The 14980-nt window shown below is 48.4% G+C and overlaps 1 protein-coding gene and 1 pseudogene across 1 annotated transcript in view; both read right to left on the bottom strand.

Moving 5' to 3' along the window:
• Positions 1-9527, bottom strand: part of LOC110288770 (uncharacterized) — a 50116-nt gene extending 40589 nt beyond the window's left edge. The window contains exons 1-5 of the mRNA XM_085832668.1: positions 9466-9527; positions 7645-7851; positions 7173-7534; positions 4013-4045; positions 3797-3842 (exon numbers count right to left, since the gene is read on the bottom strand). Coding sequence (XP_085688794.1) covers positions 3797-3842; positions 4013-4045; positions 7173-7534; positions 7645-7851; positions 9466-9527 — 710 coding nt within the window. The remainder of the gene's footprint in view (positions 1-3796; positions 3843-4012; positions 4046-7172; positions 7535-7644; positions 7852-9465) is intronic.
• A 64-nt stretch (positions 9528-9591) lies between these two features.
• Positions 9592-9846, bottom strand: LOC147000444 (mitochondrial import inner membrane translocase subunit Tim13 pseudogene; annotated as a pseudogene).
• Positions 9847-14980: the final 5134 nt, after the last annotated feature.

Here is a 14980-nt window from a genome sequence, read left to right as displayed (position 1 = left end):
TATGTGATGCTGGGAGGATAACTTACAGGACTCAGGTCTCTCCACTCACCCTGTGGCTTCCAAGGTTCAAACTCGGGGAGCCAAGATTGGTGGCAAGAACCTTTACACTCTGAGTCATCTCGATGGTCCCCTTGGAGACCATTAGGTTTGAACATTTCCTTTGGAAAGTTCCTTCATTCTTGGACTTGGCACATAAAAGAGATGCCCACCATGACATTAGAAAAAGCATTTCCTGGCCAGATAGGTACCAGCACTGCCTTGGGCAACTCTGGAGAACCAAGCCTTCTTGCCCAGGTCATACCTGTGGCAGTGCCAGCCAGCTGCCACCTGTGAGAGGTCAAATCTTTTAAATTCAGATTCCATTTTAGAGAATTTGAACTCAGGCAAACTAACAGCCTGGTACCTAGAATTAGTTTCCCAGTTACTTCCCAACAAAATCAGAGTCTACCTCCAATCTCTAGGCTAACCCTCAAGAAAAGCTGTGACTACAGGTCAGTCCCCCAAAAGACCTGCGTCTCCAGGTTACAAGTCCATCCTCAGTCTAACGGTCACCAATACACTGGGAAGCAAAACTTAAGTTTACGATATGACTGCAAACACTAACCAATTATGTTACAGGCCACAGTAGCTCTCCAATGAGATGCTTGCACACTCACCACCCCCCACTTGCTGCTTACTATAAAGCCTTGCCTTGTTAGATATTTGGGCTCCTCATCACAAAAACTGTTCTGCATGACAATGTACACTGGCCTGAGCTAGCTCATATTAAAAATGCCCTACTGTGATTACCTCAGATAGGCTGCTGTCTGGTTTTTGTGATTCGCTAACATTTTCCTGGCACTACACCTGGAAGATCCCGTATTTGCCCTGAGAGCTAGGGTGTCACTGTCTGTGTCAGTTACTGTGGTCCTCTGAATACGATGGCCCCATATTCTTGGTCACTTGAATACTTAGTCCCCAGGTGGTGCTGTTTGGGGAAGCTTAGGGGGTGTGGCCTTGCTGGAGGAAGTATGTCACCAGGGGCATGGTTGGAGGTGTGAGCTCTCAGCTGTTCCTGCTGCCATGCCTGGTGTTTGCTGTTGTGATGTTGATGGCCTCTTAACTCTTTGGGATCCTAATCCCCAGGTAAACCTTCTAGAAGTTTCCTTGGACTTGATGCTTCATCACAGCAACAGAAAAGTAACCAATACAGTTCCCTTTTCCATCACTGTGGCTTAATATCTGACAAGACACAGCTTAGGGAGAACGGGTTTATCCTGGCTTATTGTAGCCCCTAACGCTAAATCTGTCAAAGTGCAGGCAGGCCCTTCATTCCTGCTTCAGCCTAGAGGCCACCTCAGTAAAACCTCCCACAGGAGCAGTAAAAATGGGGGCTCCTATTCTGCAGGCCTCACAGGAGCTGTCCATGGTGGCGAGCCCTTCTTTCCAGGTTCAGCCTGCAGCCTTGGTGAAACACTGCAGGAGCTGTCCACAGTGCCAACACCTCTCCTGTCCCCAGCAACCCAACAGAAATGGCACCTCAGCAAAAGCCAGCTGCATGTGGGAAGGACTTCTCACTCTGGCCCATGGGACTCATGCCAAAGAAAATGTGGTGAAAAAAAGCTAGCAATCCCTGAGCAGAAAAATCCCATGACAGTGACATGGCTCAGCCTGCCAAGGGCGGATGGGAGGAGCTAGACTTCTTTTATAATTGGACCTTTGACAGATCTCTGTCTCTCTCTGTCTGTCTCTCTCCCTCTGTGTCTCTCTCTGTCTCTGTCTCTGTCTCTGTCTCTCTCACACACACACACACAGCTTGGAAGAGCCGATAATGAAGGAACTCTGGGTAAGTGATGGGCATTTCCTCTCTGGGTTGCAGGAACAACAGAGAAGCATCTGGCAGGACACAGGTAAAACAGAAATCTAGGAATCAGAGCTAAGGAACCCTCTTGAGTTTGGAGGAGCTCAAGAGAAAGGTAGAGTAGCCTGATCAGATTGACACAGATAGGAAGAGATCTCTAAAGAGCTGGCAGTTTAGGTGTAGAATTGGGCTTGTAATAGGTGTCTCTTATATAGTTAAGGAAATAAAGTTTCCTCACTGACCTGGCAGGTTTGTGCGTCAGTTTATGCCTCCTGTTTCCTATTGGTATAAATATTACATAATTTAAATTGTTTCAGGCCTATGAGCAGGACAGGTGATATTTGGAGGGAGTTTAATAGGACACAATGGACAGTGATGGTGGGCTTGCATAGCTGTCTTTGCAATGCTACCTTGTTCTAAAGTCTTCATCTTCATTGATCTTCACTCTGTTGAGAGTCATGGCAGAGAACTTCTCCTGGTCATTTCTGCCGACTCGGGCCGTTTTGGTGGAGGCCTGGCAGTTTCTGCTGGGTCCTGACACAGCCGATGATTTGGGTTTGCAATCCTGACACTGCAGACCTGGACTGCAGGTATCCTGACAATTGGAGATTGAAATTGCCCCAAGGAACTACTTCTAAATAGCAAACAGCTGAGCCTCCTGGCTTCTGCATCGAGCTGTCATTGCTGATTCCTGTGAACTGGACTGCTGATATCCTGACAGTGCAGACTGGATTTGCTCTGAAGAACCATTTGTAAACAGGTGAACTTCCCCCGTCTTCATGTCCTTTCCTTTTCTCACTTCTGGTGGGTGGTGGGCGATAAAGGAGGTTAAGCATTTAAGAACCCTTATTGAAAATGGGTTTAGAAAAATCTAAGCCAATTATCTCACCTGTGGATGTGCACCTGGGAGTTCAACAAAAAAATCACATCCTACACCTGAGAGCCCTGGAAGAGAAGCTGGAGAGAAGGAGAAGCAGAAACCACCAGAGTAGCAGGGACAGGGAGAGCCCAGGGGAGCGTCAACATGACATCATTAGTAGCTACAACAAATGTGTGGGGGGAAATGGGTGAATTGTCTTGTACACTTGGCACATCAAAGGATCTCTAGTTGCATCTCTGATCTTTAGCCCTGGGGGCTCATAATCCTGGGGACAGGGCAAGGCTCAGGCCTTCCCTGTGTCCTTGTGATCACAGACTCTCAGCATGTGCCTCATAGTGATGGAGAGAGCAGAACACAGAGGTGACACAGCCTAGGAATGACCTTATCACAGATCAGAACGGACTGAGCACACCTGGCACAGCCCTGTTCACACTCAGCTGACACAGCCTCATCCTGGCCCAACAGATACACACAGCATAGTGACCCAGATTCTGGAAGGTTCTCCATCTGCCATTTATTTCTTGAAAAAAAAATCAAACCAAACCACAACCCTAAGTATTCTCAATCCATGAAATTAACAAGAAATCAACCCTAGGTCAGGATGTGAACAATCAAGGTCCCATTCAGACTCTTATTCTCAGTGTGGAAGTGAGGAGCTGCAGCTCAGGGCAGCATGGAGCTCACAGGATGCAGATGTCTCCCCATGTTTGGCTGGAGCTGGAAGGTTGACTGTAGAAGGGACCAAGCAATGGAGGGACAGGGTCCTGTTGTGCAGGGCAGGCTGGGCTCCACAGTTCTTCACATTGAGCCCACAGGAACACAGAGAACATCAGACAATGTTGTCTAAAGAGAACTGAGGTTTCTGGATGTCACAGGCAGGAGAGAGCTGAACACACTGGTTGTCACTCAGTCCACTCCAGGCAGCTGTCTTCACCCTAGAGAATGAGAGTCATGACCCATCACTGTGAAGACAACATCCCAACCACCCACAGCTCACTCACAGGAGATTCTGGGAGTCTCTGAAACCCAATCATATCCACATTGCCCCTCTCAAATCAGACCCTAGAGTGTCATCTTTACAATCTGGGAGAGACATATCAGAGGTCTGGGAGCCTTCTCTGCCTAGGGTAAAACAAAACAAATATATATGCATATGTACGTGTGTGTATTCCTATCATGGTACAACTGAAGCCCCCAGAAGATTACTCTGGAGGAGCTATTATGGATTCCCAGAGCTCCCATCTCCAACTTCACTCCAATGTCCCCAGGACAATCCTGTCCCCCACACTAACCTGGAGCTGGAGCATAGTCCCCTCCTTGTCCACCTGTGAGAAGAAAAGCTGTGAGAGTTCAAGGAAGATCTTGACACTGGAAGTTCCCAGACCTGACAGCAGACCCAGTTAGAGACAGTAGCAATGTGGGTGTGGCTGTGTTTCCCATTGATGAGCAGAGCACAATTTTTTGTTTGTTTGTTTGTTTGCTTTTTTGTTTTCCAAGACAGGGTTTCTCTGAAGCCCTGGCTGTCCTGGAACTCACTTTGTATACCAGGCTGGCCTTGAACTCAGAAATCCTCCTGCCTCTGCCTCCCAAGTGCTGGGATTAAAGGTGTGCGCCACCACGCCTTGCCAGAGCACACTTTTAAAGGAGGCTGAGAGAAAATGCACACCCTGTCCTTTCCTACCTGTGTTTCTCCTCCTCTTCATCACAAAAGCCACCCCAGCAACAATGACTATCACAGCTCCAAGGACAACCAGAATAGCAATGGTCACCATGTTGGAATTGGTGGATAGAGGAGGCTCTGGGAAGGACTGGGACAGGAAATGAAGGTGAGGATCATGACTCCAGCTCTCAGCCCTGACCAGCTCAGGGTCTGCAGAAGGGCTCCAGCTTTCCCTGACTCCAGCTCTGCACCCACACCCTCCTTACCCCATCTCAGGGTGAGGGGCTCAGGCAGCCCCTCATGGTATACATATCATGTGTAACTCTGCTCCTTCCCAAGGGGCAACACCACAGCTGCCCACTTCTGGAAGGTTCCATCCCCTGCAGGCCTGGTCTCCACAAGCTCCATGTCCTGGGTCAGCTTCTCCCCATTCAACTGCCAGGTCAGGGTGATGTCAGCAGGGTAGAAGCCCAGGGTCCAGCAATCAGGGTGATATCACCTTCAGATCTGGGGTGACGGGTCACATGTGCTTTTGGGGGATATGTGTGGAAGATTTAAGAAATCACACAATTAACAAGACAAAGTGAAATCTACACAAGACTCAGCTAAACCAATGATCACAGTGAACTATGTGTCTGTTTGACACTTCAACTGTCATGGCACTAGCGACCTGCAGGTAGAGCTGGTCCCCTCAGCACAGGACTGCACATTTTCTTTTGGGACTCAGAAGCTAAGAGGGGATCCACAGAGGCCAGGGGGTCAACATGGTCATCCTTATGTGATGTTCTATAGCATGAGATAGGTAGTCACAGAATGGAAGAGGGAATGGAAAATAAGTAATTTAATATGTGTTTGAGTTCATATCAAAATCAGAAATCAGGGTCATATGTTACTGAAAGGGTGCCACCACTGAGACTGCCACTGTGGTCATCTTGCTGACCAACATTAACAGTCATTCTAAGTGAGTAGCCATCACAAAGTATGTAGCCAGAGAAAATGACTCCCAGCCCCTGACTCTGGGGGACAAGGTACAGGTGTGTCACACAGGATCCCTGGAGTGTGCTGTGGACCCCAGTGCAGCACTCACTGGAACACAGTGGGCTCACAGGGTGTGTGGATCTTCCCTCTCACTCAGCCCTGGATTGCAGAAGACCCTGTCTCTCAGAGTCCAAGTCCTGATTCACTGGGGGGAGCACTGTAACTTGTGGGGGCAGAGGAAGAGCAGGAGGCTTCTGGATGTTTAGTTAGTTCTGACAGGAAACAGTCTCAGTTCACAGGAATCTCTCCTTTAATGAAAACCCTATTTAACTTGTCTAATTGTCTAGTTTAGCACTCTCCCCTGACACCTGTGGAGATTGATACAAATGATAATACAAGGGCAGGGAGAAACAGGATCACTCCAGTGCAGACCAAACCTGACTAGAAGCAAAATAATACCTTCAAAAACAAACAAACAAACAAACAAACACCCAAAAAGTAAAGAAAAAATATGAAATAAGAAAATGAAAAGAGGGATGGAGAGATGGCTCAGTACTTAAGAGCACCGACTGCTCTTCTAAAGGTCCTGGTTTAAATCCCAGCAACCACATGGTGGCTCACAACTAATCCTAATGAAATCTGACGCCCTCTTCTGGTGCATCTGAAGACAGCTACAGTGTACTTAGATATAATAATAAATAAATCTTAAAAAAAAAAAGAAAGAAAATGAAAAGAGAAAAAAGTAAGAAATTCCACGATTTATATTCCTGTACTGTACCCCATAAAGGCTCGTGGGCCATTCAGCACTGTAGGAATAGAGAGAATTGGGATGTTGAAGGGAGGCAAACCCCACAGATAGGAAAGGATCTGGGAGAATGTGTTCTTTGAAAAGTTCTAAAAGCTGGGGGGAACCATCCTTGTGTAGGGGACTCCATGTCTCTTATGAGGTAAAGGAGACTTCCGGTCCTGAGGTGTAAGGGCTGACACACTCAGCAGGACAGGAGTCCATGTCCACAGACACTGGGTGTGGGCAGAGAACCCAGCCTGGGAGAGGCCATGGCTGACAGAGGCTGCAGGGGAACTGAAGGGAGCAGCTGTTGTTACCTCAGGGAAATTCTCTCCTTCCCTCCTGAGACAGCCTGGGCACTGTCCAGGGAGAAGGCTGAGCCCTGGGAGAGTCAGTGCAGTCACTGTGATGAGGGATCAGGAGACCCAGGGACACTCTCTCCCCTCTGAGACAGGGGCATCACCCCAGCTGAGGGTTTCTTCTTCCCCAGGACTGAGCCCCAGCCCGAGGGCAGAGGGAGGAGCTGCCCAGTGCCCCTGCACCTTTGCGCAGCAGCGTCACATTCCCGCGCTCCAGGTATCTGCGAAGCCACTCCACGCACTTGCCCTCCAGGTAGGCCCTCTCTCTTTCTGCAACACCAGCCTGCTCCAGTTTTTGTTTGGTAATCTGAGCTGCTATGTCTGCTGTCGTCCACGTTTTCAGGTCTTCGTTCAGGGCGATGTAATCCTGGCCATGGTAGGCGTACTGCCAGTACCCACCGAGGAGGCGCCCGTCGGACTCCACATCACAACCAGACATCCGCTGGTAAGTGTGAGAGCCTGCGGGACCCCGCGGTCAGCACCCCCTGACCCCCCTCCCGTGTTCTGCCGGACTCGCCCACGAGCGGACACCTACAAACTGAAAGGGAAACCAGTGCTGGGTTGTGGTTCTGCTCCCGAACCTCGGACTTGGGGCCTGGGAACTTTCCATCTCAGGTCTCCTTGTCGGGACATGAAGGGGTTGTGACATCCGACCCTGGGTCACCCACCGCCCTCGCTCTGGTTGTAGTAGTCGCGCAGGGTCCTCAGGTTCACTCGAGAAATCTGCTCCCTGTTCTTGGCGATCCGTGTCTCCCGCTCCCAATACTCCGGCCGCTCCTGCTCCATCCATGGCGCGCGCGGCTCCATCTTCGGATTCTCCGCGTCGCTGTCGAAGCGCACAAACTGCGTGTCGTCCACGTAGCCAACAGAGATGAACCGGGGCTCCCCGAGACCAGGCCGGGACACGGCGGTGTGGAAATACCGCAGCGAGTGTGAGCCTGGGGGCGGCACGTGGTGAGACCCCGACCTCCTCCCAGGACCCCGGCGGGTGCGCGGGCTTGGAGGGGAGCAGGACGCGGGGCTGGAGATGCTGGTGGAGATCGGGTGAAGGATCAGAAAAGCCACACAGGGACGAGGCTACCCGGGTGCCGCCCCCGCCCCTCCCCTCAGAGGCCGTTTCCCTCCCGACCCCGCACTCACCCGCACAGGTCTGAGTCGGGGCCAGGGCGGCCGCCAGCAGCAGGAGCACTGCGCACCAAGCCAACCAATCCTATCTGGCTTCCGGGGCATCTGAGTTCTGCTAGCTCTGTGGACTTTGTCTCCGAGAAGCTGGTTGGTTCCCCAGGAACGCGCCACCCATTGGGTGTGAGACCTGTAGGTGCGTCATCAGTGTCCTGACAGAAGCACCTGACCCAGGTTAGGAGCAGAAGTGAAACTGGGGAGATGGGGAATCCCCAGCCCTGGGCTTCCCCAGCCCTGACCTCATACACTGGAGACTAGGACTTTGCCTGAACCCTGTGCTGTGGAGTCTCTAAGTCCTGATCCAGAAGCTGTCAGGACACCAGGAGAGACCCGCAGGCCAGACTCTCTGTGTCCTCTCCTCCACCCTTCCTCTTCCTTCTTCTCCTCAGAAGTCAGACCCTAGAGTCTTCTAGAAGAAAAACCACGGGCTGGTGAGATGGCTCAGCAGGTAAGAGCACCCTACTGCTCTTTCAAAGGTCCTTAGTTCAAATCCCAGCAACCACATGGTGGCTCACAACCATCCGTAACAAGATCTGACTCCCTCTTCTGGTGTGTCTGAAGACAGCTACAGTGTAATAATAAATATATAAATAAATAAATCATTAAAAAAAAAAAAAGAAAAGCCACTTCCGGGAATACAGTGGAGACACAAGCGCTTGGGGCTGCAGGGGAGAGAGGTTTCTCCTTAAACCAGAGGTTCTGGCCTGCAAGCCCCACTTGGACCCCACAGAGACCAGGCTCTGTTCACCTGCAATGGGTGGCTCCCACTGCCAAGCCTGAGTACAGGACTCTCATCAGTTAAGTGTAGACTTTGCTCTCCCCTTAGGATTTGTCTTCTCAGCCTCAGGGTTAGAGGGTTCTGAGATTGTCCAAGTATCTCAGAACAGGAGACCCCCTTGTCCACTGAAGAGAGGCCCCTGTGCAGACCACAGACAGCAGGGCACTGATCCCTGTCTCCACTGCACTTCTCTGTGTTTGCACTTCCATGGTGCAGTTGCTTTAGTGACTCAATCACAGTAGGAGAGGAACTGTCACCGACTATAACACAGAATACGGGTGATAGTGTGGTAGAAGCTATGTAATCTGTCACCCTCTCACTCTCTCTCTGACGTTCACTCACACTTATGAGCTGATGACGTGGGAGACATGAATGTCACAGGAGTGGGGGACACTGGATCTGATAACTAAGTTGGCCCCATAGTTCCCCAGGCCTGTGCAGTGTGGACACTGGAAGAAAGATGATTCTCATGCCAGAGAGCACACACTGTGATGTGAGGTTTCACCCCTGATCAGTGATGTGGGGAAAGATGAAGTTTGTGCAGGTTTTGGTTGTGTGCAGTTTGACCTGATCTCTCCCCGTTTCCCTGGGAACGTGATGCTCTTAGGTTTCATCATGACTAGGGAAGCAACTGGCCTTACGCAGCTCCACAGAAGATCTGTCTCTGTTACTTCTCTTCTGTTTTATCCTGTTTTTATAAGGCAAGGTGTGTCTCCACAGATGACCATGTACATCAGGCTGGCCTTGAACTCACAGAGTTCACCTGTCTGCTGGGATTAATGGCCTGTGTCATCGCACCTGACTTTAGTTACTTTTCTATGACTATAAGACACTGGGACCCCAGCAAGTTGTGAATATGTTTTTAATCTGTTCTCTACTTTCAGAGAATGTGAGTCCATGACGGCAGAGGAAAGACATGGTACAAGAACAGTGTGAGCTCACACATCTATCTGCACACCAAGGGAGAGACACTGGGAACAGTGGGAGTTGCTCCTCCCCACCCTCCCATCAGTGCTTCATTGGCCTGCTCTCTCATGAGGTCACAGCTCAGTGGGTCAGCCATGTCCCTGCACTCACACTGGTCCTTGCTGTCTTCTGAGAGCACTGTCAGAAAGCACAGGTGTCGATCACACGTTGGCTTGTTCCAGTGGCAGTCACGAGTTGTAGGCGTAGGACACAGTGTCAAGGCATCTTGTAGCGGTCCATGCATAAGGTGATGCATTTCTGCTCAGAGTTGTCCCAGGGGCCCCAGGCTTCCCGATGCACTTCGTGAAACACCTGTCAGTCATCTTCAGCAGCTCCTGCGCATTGGCAATGATGGTCTGCACGTTCACCTGCTCTATAATGGTCCCTGGGTCCAGCTTTCCACAACCTATGCCATTAAAGTCCAGTCAGACCACAGGCACAGCCAAACACAGGTGCCTGAAGCCTGGAAATGTTTAAAACCTCAATGCTGTCCACTCGCTGTGTGATGGGAAGGTGCAGGGCTCAGCTGAAGTCCTGGATGGAGCAGTCTTTGAGGCTGCAAGATTAGCTATTTTGAAGTTGTTTTGGATGCATAATTTTGAGGGGCCATTAAGGCAGTTTGAGGTTGGATCATCTGGGCTATTTCTCTTGTCTTCATTAGTGCCTGGTCCTTTCTCTGTAAACACACAAACTTTTATAGGTGATATGCATTTCTGCATTAACACATGTATGGAATGTACAGTGTGCACAGAGCTTTATAACTCTGTTGGCGCTATATACTCAAGCTGCAATATAAATATCCACCCATGCCACATTGAAAGGATGACCTCATAAGTCATGTGGACTTTGTAGCCAACAAGATTTATTGGATATGAATAGCTGACATCCTGGCTGGAGACATTCCATTCTTGGCCTTCTCCATAGCTGTTTCCACATAGAGGGATGAGAATTTATCTTTTGTTTAGTTTTGTTGATCTGCTTTGTTATCATCATTTTTGCAGCCAAGATTTTCAGGATGTCTCCTCTGGTCAAATCTCATCTTTATGAATTTTGAAGGAAGTTATAGCTTTTCTTTTCTTGTTGAAACAAAAGCAAACCATCTCCCTGAACTCAACACATTTCCTTCCTTCCATTCTGAGGTTCTCAGGTATGTGCGCCAATCTAATCCAACAGTCCTTTCTCAACTCCAGTGTTTTTCAGCAGCTGTGTTACCTGTCTCTAGACCTATAACCAGACTTCAGACAAAGTAGATTCCAGGAAGGCAGGTGGAGTGTGTAGTCCATGAGGAGGAGCCCTGCACTTCTGTGCACTCATGCAAGGAGCTTGACGAGTTTGCTAATTCATTAAGCAGAATGTGGGGAACATGTGTGGGAATGGATTTTGAAGGTATGGGATAATAGTGGAAGGAACATAAAACTGGGTCAGGCTGAGTTTTTTGACATGGGTCCACTCTGTAAAGATTGTAGCTTTAGATTTCACATTTTAAAAAGTTGTCAAGACTGTGTTTGAATCTTTAGCTTGAAGTGGTTATGAAAAGATGGACTACTGAAAAGGAGTTGAAGATGTCTAATATATCTTGGTTTAGTGTTGATGGAGGGATTTACAGCTGAGGGAATATGCAATGGTGGAGTGTTCATGCTGTGTAAAACTTAATTCTTTGCCGTGGGACAGGCCAGAAGACACGCCCTTCACTGATCATATAACACACAAAATGTTGAGAGGGCACCAGCACATTTGAAGAGCTTTGTCATTGTCCTTTTCCTTGTGCCAGACCTTAGAGTTGGAGATGCTGCTGCTGCTGAATTGGATGAATTAAATGCAGTGGGTTTAATTCTCAACAGTGGCCATGTAGCAGCACACAAGTGCCAAAGGCAGGGTGATTGTAATTACCATAATGGGAAGCAGAGACAACATAATGTCCACAGTGGACTACCCTACCCAGAATGGTCATCTCTGGCAGCATGAATTTTATAGTGTCTTCACTCTCAAGGAACTTTGGTCATAGTGTTTCTATGCATAAAATACATAAGAAAACGTCTTAGTCATTGTTGTATTGCTGTGAGGAGACATCATGAACAAATAAAAACACATTTAAGAAAGCATTTAATTGGAGCTTGTTTACATTTCAGAGGTCAGTCCATTCTCATCATGAAGAGATGCACACAGGCAGCCATGGGGCTGGGGAAAGGGCTGAGAGTTCTACATAGGGATCCATAGGCAGCAGGGGAGAGAGAGAGAGAGAGAGAGAGAAACAGAGAGAGACAGAGAGAGACAGAGAGACAGAGACAGAAAAAGACTAGGCCTGGCTTTTGAAAACCAAATCCTACCCTCTGACTCTTTTCCTCAAACAGGGCCACAGTCCTCTAACAAGGCCACACCTCCTACACCTTGATGATCAAGATTATAATATGCATGAGCCTACGGGGAACCATTCTAATTCAAACCACAACATTCCATTTCCAGTTCCCCACAGGCTTGCAGCAATATCATAAGGCAAAAATGCTTCAGCCAACTTAAACCCCATAGTTTAATGTCTATCACAATCTCAACACATTATGAACTTCAAAGTTCTGAGTCTCTTCTGAGATCCATGCAATCCCTAAACTGTAACCCCTGCAAAATAAAAATAAAAAATCAGGACTCAGGCGTGGTAGCACACGCCTTTAATCCCAGCACTTGGGAGGCAGAGGCAGGCGGATTTCTGAGTTTGAGGCCAGCCTGGCCTACAAAGTGAGTTCCAGGACCGCCAGGGCTACAGAGAAACCCTGTTTTGAAAAAAGCAAAATAAATAAATAAATAAATAAATAAATATAAAAAAATCAGATAGATCACATTCTCCCCCCCCACGCCATGGCACAGGATGTGCATCACAGTTCCGAAATGCAGGAGAGGGAGCATCATGAGGAAATGCTGAACCAGAGCAAGACCAGAGAGCAGCTGGGCCAACGCCAGACTCTGCAACTCCATGTCTGATGTCAAAGCACTCTTCAGATCTCCTGTCACCTTTGTTGACTGCAACACACTTCTGTCTCTTGGGCTGGTTCCTCTCCCTCTTAGCACCTTTGGTTGAGAGGTGTCCCGTGACTGTGGCATCCCCAACATTTGAGGTCCCCAGTGGAGTCCAGGATTCACTGTCACAGCTTCACACAGAGGCCTCTCTAGCCCTCTGTGTCTTACAACCCTGCCTTATGCCTGACCTCAGTGGCAATTCTTAGCCTTGGACGGAGATTCCATACTTCCTTTCTTGTATTTTTAACTCTGAAGAAACCAGAACCATGTGGCTGAAGCTGCCAAGTTCTGCTGCTTGCTAGAGCTGTGGCTTTGCTCCTCGTTCAAATATGTCTTCAACAGCCTGCTGGGGGTTTTGTTATATGTATAATTTTATATTAACTTTATTCACTTACATTTCAAATGATAGCCCCCTTCCTAGTTATCCCTCCACCAACATCCCCATTCCATCCCTCTCACCCCCTCCTCTTTGCCTCTATGAGGGTGCTCTTCCACCCATTCACCCACTCCTGGCTCACCCCTCTAGCATCCCCCTGCACTGGGGCATCAAGCCTCCCTCCCCTCCCATTAATGTTAGATAAGGCCATCCTCTGCCTCATATGTACCTGGAGTCTTGGCTCCCTCCATGTATAGGATTTGATTGGTGGTTTAGTCCCTGGGAGCTCTGGGGGGTCCAGTTCATTGATATTGTTCTTTTTATGGGGTTGCAATCCCCTTCGGCTCCTTCAGTCCTTCCCCTAGCTCTTCCACTGGGGCCCCTAAGCTTGGTCTGAGGAACTTCGAGAGGAATGGGTGGGAAAAGCATTTGAAGGGGGCTGAGCTAGAAACTGGGAATAGTGGCTAGGAAAGAAATTAGATTTCTTGTCTCTCTCAATCTCCCTCTCTCTCCTCTCTCTTTCTCATCCTTCCTTTTCTCCTATCTAGTGATAGGGGTAAAACCCAGGGGTAAAGGATAAGAAATAGAAACCAGAAAGTAGCAAAGACCAGCTACAGGTCTCTCTGTGTAGCTCTGGCTGCCCTGGAACTCGGTCTGGACACCAGGATTGTCTCAAACTCAGAGATCTGCCTGCCTCTGGGTGTGTACACACAGGGCCCAGCAAATATTCTTAATCAAATCACCAGAGAAGCCTTCTGAATTTTGTTTGATCACATAAAAGGAACAATTGTCCCCAAATGAGAGAAAGGCTACATAATACTGGCAAAGGAACATCTCGGCCCATGAATCAGTTTCTGGATTTGAGCCAGTTTGCAGATGCAGAACCCCTTGAATGAACTAATGGCCAGGTGACTTTAGTAAATACCTTATGAAATACCAAAAAGGTTTACGGCTAGCCTTTCTCCAGTCCTTTCCTAGTGGGTTCTACAGGCTTTCACCAGGGTAACCGTATCCTGGGGAAAGAATAATCAGACTTTCCAGTGTCAATTGGATAGTGATTCATATTAATGCTGATTGTCAGAGATCCTAAGAAATATTATGGCACTTCCGTTAAAGTAGGATATTGTATATGTCTGTTGATTAATGAATTTTGGCAGACATGTGATTTACACTAGGTCCAGTGGGTTCCTGAATTCATTTGGTGTTTATTTTTCCAGTCCCAGAATGTATAACTGGGATAGATATACTTAGAGGTTGGCAGAATTCTCACATTGGTTCCCTGACCTGTGGAGTGAGGGCTATTCTAGTTGGAGAGGCTAAATGGAAGCCTTTTGAGTTCCCTCTGCCAAGGGAAATAGTAAATTAAAGACAGTAACGTCTCCTCAGAGGAATTTCAGAAATTAGTGCCACCATCAATAGTCAACTGTCATTCTCCACGGTCAATCTGTGTTGCTCTGCACTGGCTAGATAGAAGAGTTAAAGGGAGATGTGGTCAGAAACACTTTGGACTCTGGTAACACATGTGTGCAGAGGATAAGAAATAAATCCAACCAAACATTTGAGAGCCTTCTGCTTCAGTGAAATTAAAGAACCCAGTGAGCTGTGGCATGCAGAGATAGTCCATCCAAGATGAAGGAAAAGCTACTGATCCGGCCCCTCCTACCACCAGGAAAGGAGCACAGTGCTAGGTTTGTCTCTCTGGATTCTGCAGCCAGTGCATCCCTCACTTGGATCTGTTACTCTGGCCCATGTGCCTACTGAATCAGAAAGCTGCTAGCTCTGTGTGTGTCCAGGAACAGGCAAAGGCTCTTAACCCAGTCCAGGCTGCTGTTCAGGTTGTTCCAAATCTTGGACCTTCTAATCCAGCAGACCTGATGGTACTTGAGGTGTCAGTGACAGAGAGGGATGCAGTTTGGAGTCTTTTGCAGACACCTATGAGTGACTCACAGAAGAGACCTTTGGGATTTTGGAGCAAGGCTCCACCATCCTCAGAAGACCACTATTCCCCTCTGAGAGGCAGCTCTTAGCCTTGATGAAAACTTAACATTGAACAATGGACCACCAAGTTATCATGTGACCTGTGCTGCATATAATGAGTTGGATGTTATGTAACCCACGAAGTCATAAAATAGGACACACACGGCAGTAACCTATTGTCAAATGGA

The sequence above is a fragment of the Mus caroli genome, unplaced genomic scaffold (genome assembly GCF_978045245.1).
Source record: "Mus caroli unplaced genomic scaffold, Mus_caroli_1 scaffold_18, whole genome shotgun sequence".
Lineage (NCBI taxonomy): Eukaryota > Metazoa > Chordata > Mammalia > Rodentia > Muridae > Mus > Mus caroli.
Note: the sequence above shows the minus strand (reverse complement) of the source record. Positions and strands in the feature narration are given on the sequence as shown.